The sequence below is a fragment of the Urtica dioica genome, chromosome 7 (genome assembly GCF_054948205.1).
Source record: "Urtica dioica subsp. dioica isolate 48M chromosome 7, U.dioica_male_clone48M_v1_H2, whole genome shotgun sequence".
In the NCBI taxonomy this organism is placed as follows: Eukaryota; Viridiplantae; Streptophyta; class Magnoliopsida; order Rosales; family Urticaceae; genus Urtica; species Urtica dioica.
In genome coordinates, this window is record NC_142762.1 from 21233795 (window position 1) to 21239007 (window position 5213).

At 37.1% G+C, this 5213-nt stretch overlaps 1 protein-coding gene across 1 annotated transcript; it reads right to left on the reverse strand.

Annotated features, from left to right (window-relative positions):
• Positions 1 to 478: 478 nt before the first annotated feature.
• LOC149390386 (uncharacterized) lies at positions 479 to 2888 on the reverse strand. Its single transcript, XM_089618619.1, has 5 exons — positions 2606 to 2888; positions 2327 to 2443; positions 2177 to 2211; positions 1070 to 1170; positions 479 to 881 (listed from the first exon to the last, which is right to left on the reverse strand). The coding sequence occupies exons 1-5, from the start codon at positions 2779 to 2781 to the stop codon at positions 795 to 797; spliced, it is 516 nt and encodes a 171-aa protein (XP_089474745.1). The 5' UTR covers positions 2782 to 2888; the 3' UTR covers positions 479 to 794.
• Positions 2889 to 5213: the final 2325 nt, after the last annotated feature.

Here is a 5213-nt window from a genome sequence, read left to right on the forward strand (position 1 = left end):
AAGCACGTGTTTCAGACTACTATATATATATATATATATATATATAACTGTTTACAACTTTAAAAATACCATTTTCATGAGCACAACTTTAGACACGTTATTTCGAGGATAAGTAAAAAACACACCATATGCTTTCACTATGTAATTGTAGATTTCTTGTGATTTACTAACCTCCGTGGTATGGTCAAGGTAAAAAAACACTTAGCTTTAAGGAAAAAAAAAATATGTAACAAACTAAGCTATTATAAACTTAACGTTTGAGATATAACCAACGTTTACAAATTTTAAGAAAAATAGCCAAACAAATGAAGTGGCACTTGAATAACTCATTTGATTTTTCCATTTTGTCCTTTAAACGTTTAAAGGAGTTTTAAAACATATATATATATATATATATATATATATATATATACACGTATGTATGTATGTATATATGTATGTATGTATATACACGTCAGAGTTAAAACACTTGAGAGCTCAGCTGAACAAAATTGAATTTATATTTCACAATAAATGTGTAATTCTTCAAGACACCAAAGGATCTTGGGAAAAAAAATGTGGAACTGCACGTTTATGAATTAGAGATCTTATAGACAAAAATTTTGACAGTGAACATAGACAGGAGTCTTATTCTAACTGGAATTTAATGGAAAAAGTAAAACTCTGTCATAACTAGAACACATGAACCAACCTGTTTGTAATCTTTAGTTGCACTTGCAAAATTTGAAAAGGTTTGGCTTGAGCTGAAAATGTTGACTAGTTTCACAAGGATAATGGTATCGAAGAAATTCATACTAAGAAGGAACTCCATAAGGTATGAAAGCCGCGGCCACAAACCTACTGTCCTCGTTCAGTATATTGTAAGTTGTCATCGCATTTCTCTGTAAAAACATAAAAAATAAAAATAAAAGTAAAAACCCAAAATTACCAAGTTTTGCAGTATAGCAAATAAAGTACGAGAGGCCATTTCAATATCAAACATCTCTTATGTTTATTACGGAATTGATCAATGAAAAAAAGAATTCTTCGCAAGGACGACAAAAAAAAAAAGCTGTATTATTGTTCGTACCGTGTCAATAGCTTCTATTTTCATTCCAGTGGATCGAATGAAGCGTCGTAGTTCGGGATCAACTGGTGCTATGTTTTGCCCACATCCGATAACCAAAATCTCTGATGAGTTTTTATAGGCAACAGTCAATGTAAATATTCGAAACAAGAAAACTGAGGCTGTTAAAATGCAGTAACCAATGATGATGACTATATATATATATATATATATATATATATATATATATATATATATATGTATGTATATATGTTCAGTTTTAGAGTAGAACATTCTGACCCTATATCAAACGCTAGTTTCTTCTTATACCACCATTCATGAACTCACTTGTTTATAATATTTTTATATAAAAACTCAATAAACTAAAATAGAAGAAAATAAAGAAAGCTCTGGTAGAGCCAAAGTAAATACAAACTAACTCGTGCTCAACCAATCTCGCTAGAGATCAGTCAAAAGAAAAGAACTGAAATCCGAAACAAAAAACAGGCAGCCACAAGGCAATACAACGATAATCATCCCCCACAAAAACGGGATGTTTATCATGAGATTAAAGCTATAAACTTCCACTGATGCCAGTCCTATTTTGCCCATCTTTCTTATCGAGAATGTCTAAAGTCTGGTCATGCTTTTAAAAGGTATACGTGGTATGTGCCTCAACACAAGACTCATATTTCCGATAACACATCAACAGATTGAAAGCTAATTTCACAATTAAAATCTTGATCTAACGCTAACACTACGTACTGCTTCAAGGAAATCTCATTAAACAATATCTTTGAATTTCAAAGGAAAAGAAAAGAGCAAAGGGTCTTTTCACACACACACACACACACACACACACACAAAAATCAGCTTAATAAGTTAGTCACTTAAAGGTTTTGTCCTGAAACTTCAAGGGAAAATCTACATTCTTAGTCCAGAGTGAAGGTAATCCATAATCTTATAATGAGGCAGATTTTGAAAGCCATTAAAACTATGATATGTTTCCCCACTCTATGGTCTCTATTTAATCTTGAGTTTCCATGTTTTCCAGTTTTTCTCCAATATATTCATCCAATAGTAAGAAGGGAAAAGAAACACAAGGCAATTCGTACGGAATAGAAGTTTCACCTGGTACTGGACGCACAAGTCTGAAAATCGATAAACTGTAGCAAAACAAGAAACACAATGTGCCAAGTAATGTAAACAAACTGTTCCAATAAATAGCATAACTAAAAAAAATAAAAAAAGTTGGAGTCTTCCTGCTTATAATACGAAAACCTTTCAGAATTGATCTCTGAGAATTTGGTTGGAGACCAAGACATAATCAAATTTCCGATGCAAAGCAAGCTTCCTTCATAATCCACATCGTTAACCGTAAAGCCTGTATCTGTATACCTACCCAAAAAAAAAAAACCACGCTTAATCTAATTTCAGAGTCTCCATAATCATTAACGATCAAGGCGCGTCTCATTGGCAAAATTCTTTCAGTCCCGTATTAATTTTAATATTAAAATAAATTAATTGCGTAGGCAGGGGTAAATAAGCAGAAGGAAATACCCTTGGAAGCGAAGGTGGCCCTCGGGAATGTTGTCGAGGAGCTTGATCTGATCGTAGAGAGAGAAGGCTCGCCGGAGCGAAGGAAGATGGGTTTGCTTCTCAGACGAAGCTCTGTTATTCGGTCTCAGACTCCGTATCAGCTTCGGCAGTGACGCCACCGCTCTCCCTCTCGACATTCTTCTTCTTCTTCGTCCCTCTTTCGCTCCAGATGCTAGCTCTGCTTGGGATTTCAACCAATAAGACGCCTGAAACTACTTATTTGCCCCTTTACTATTTTTTCTACCAAAAACTCTATTATCATATGCATATTGTTTTATTTTATTTTATTTTGGAAACTTGAAAAACTAATGTCATTTAAGATCGTGGTATTTGCATCTTATGTCACAAATTGGCAATCCAATTGCAAATAAGTCACACGCAAAAATTTTAGAAAGTTTTAGCGGAAAATGAAGTAATTTTTAATGAGGTATTGTAAAAATTCAGAAGACATGGAGTAACTAATAAAAAGAATAAATGATGAGAGAGAGTAATTTGAAATTTGTACATGTGACACGAATGTAAATACGTGACACAAATGCAATTTCGACAATTTTGTGACACAAATGCAAAAATCCGACGAATTTATGACATTGACGCAAATTTCCCTTTAAGATCAGACCCGAGCAAGGCCCCCCCTCCCCAAAGAAAGGCCCATGAAAATTTGCTGTTATTAGTGTTTATATATTAAAGAGTACATACTCTTAGTGATGATAATATTATGTGGTCCATATGTTTGTTTAAATGTCTGAGAGAGTCACAGTCCCAGAGTACCACACTGCCATCTAAATGTTGTTTTGGTTTCAGATTTAAAGGGCACGGGCCAGCCATGTGGGTCCGGACCGTCCGTGTGGCACGGGACCTGCTGAGTTTTTCTCAGACGGGACCTTCAGCCCGTTCTGCGAGTCATTTTCATTAGTCGACGGAGTGAGTTTACCAGATTCTTTTATACCTTAGCGAACCGGATAATCGCGTGTCCATATTGTCTAGAAACGAGAACGATCGCATAACATTAACCTCTAAGGTTATTGGTTGGCGGAGTCCGAGGAATAAACTTATTCTGCTCCGTCTCTCCCCCGCTCGTTCGAGGTTTGTCTTTTGATTTTTCCTGTATTTTTTCCATTTTTCTTTAGAAATTCAAGGGCCCACAATTTGGTTTTTTTTTTTTTTTTTGTGCCGGCCCATGTAGGCTGGTAGATGGGAAAGATAAAGTTTCCTCTTTCTCGGCAGTGTGCGTGAGAGAGGGGGAGGGAAATAGGGAGTTTCCAATTTTTCCTTTTTCCGCCCCTTATTTAATTGACTCTCCTACCATTTGTCTTCATTCGCGCCTCTCATTCTCTTTCTCTCTCCCTTCTTCTTCTTTCACATGTGTAACTTGGATGGCTGCACATTTTTCGATGATTCTCTCGAGCTGGAATTTGATTTTTCTTTGTTTAAATAACCTTTTATTTGGAGAGTATTTAGAGTGATCCTTCAATTTCTCCTTCAGGCATGACGAGTATTCATCCTCCTTTATTCTCGGAGCTCTGGGATGTCGACCATTATGATGGCTGCATGGTGGTGAACGAAGACGACGCGGTGGAGGAGTGTTCAATCGTTGCTCCTCAAGCCGGCCTTCCTCCGACTGATCCTCCCCTGACCGGTGCTCACGGGTCAGTTGAGACCCGTCCGACTGGTGCCCCGGGGCTAGCCGACAAGACCTTGCCCGATGCACCCGAGACGGGTAACAGCCACACGTCCGATGCAACCGGGCCAATCACTGTCGGGCCGACCGGTGTCTCTAGGTCAGCCAACAATCCTTCGATGGGTGCCAAGGAGACGGTCAAAAGGTCTTTACCTGGTGAACATGGGCCGACTGGTGGCCATCCCGCCAGTTGTTGTCAATGGTGCCCACAAGAAGAGTAGTAGTGTCTATTTATGTACATTTGATGTCATATAGTCTTACGAAGACTCTTGCTTGTAATTGCTTATTCTTTAATAATAAAGTTGAAACGTTCATTCATTCTTTCTTTGTTTGAAGCTTTATGATAAAACCTTAGTCTTTTAGTCCATAAACAAACTTAACAACTTACGAAGAGACAAATGTAGATTTGCATGAACAAACTCTTCGTAGTTTGCTTAAAACGATATATTCGCAATCTTAGGGTCAAAGGACTATTGACCTCAGTACGATTGTTAGAAGAATCTATGATGTCTGGTTATGAGGCATTGAGAGTTGGAGACTCTATAGTTCTTCTAGGTATCTTTCGAAGGTACTGAATTGACCAGTGCACTTCTAGAGACAAGATAAGAACAAACCATTTAACCTCTTATGTCTCGAAGTCACTATGTATGAATTGCATCATGCTTACCTTAATCCTGAAATGAGACATGTCATTTCACACCTTAGTATTCTCATTTGAGAAAGTCAGAGTTCGGACTCACTATGTGATTCCGAACAGGGCCTATTGGTGAAGTACTAAGTTGTGAGAATGTCATGAGTAACTTTGTGAAGTTCTCATAGATATGGAATTCATGTACAAGATTGCTGAAATGCAATGTATGTCACCTCATGCTTTGTTCATTGGAGTGT

Excerpts from the sequence above, each read along its gene's own strand:
- LOC149390386 (XM_089618619.1), bottom strand. The coding sequence starts at position 2,781 with ATGTCGAGAGGGAGAGCGGTGGCGTCACTGCCGAAGCTGATACGGAGT. Across the intron at positions 2,444-2,605 it reads GGCCACCTTCGCTTCCAAGG|GTATACAGATACAGGCTTTA; the intron begins GTATTTCCTTCT and ends TTTTTTGGGTAG. Across the intron at positions 2,212-2,326 it reads TCAGAGATCAATTCTGAAAG|TTTATCGATTTTCAGACTTG; the intron begins GTTTTCGTATTA and ends GTTTTGCTACAG.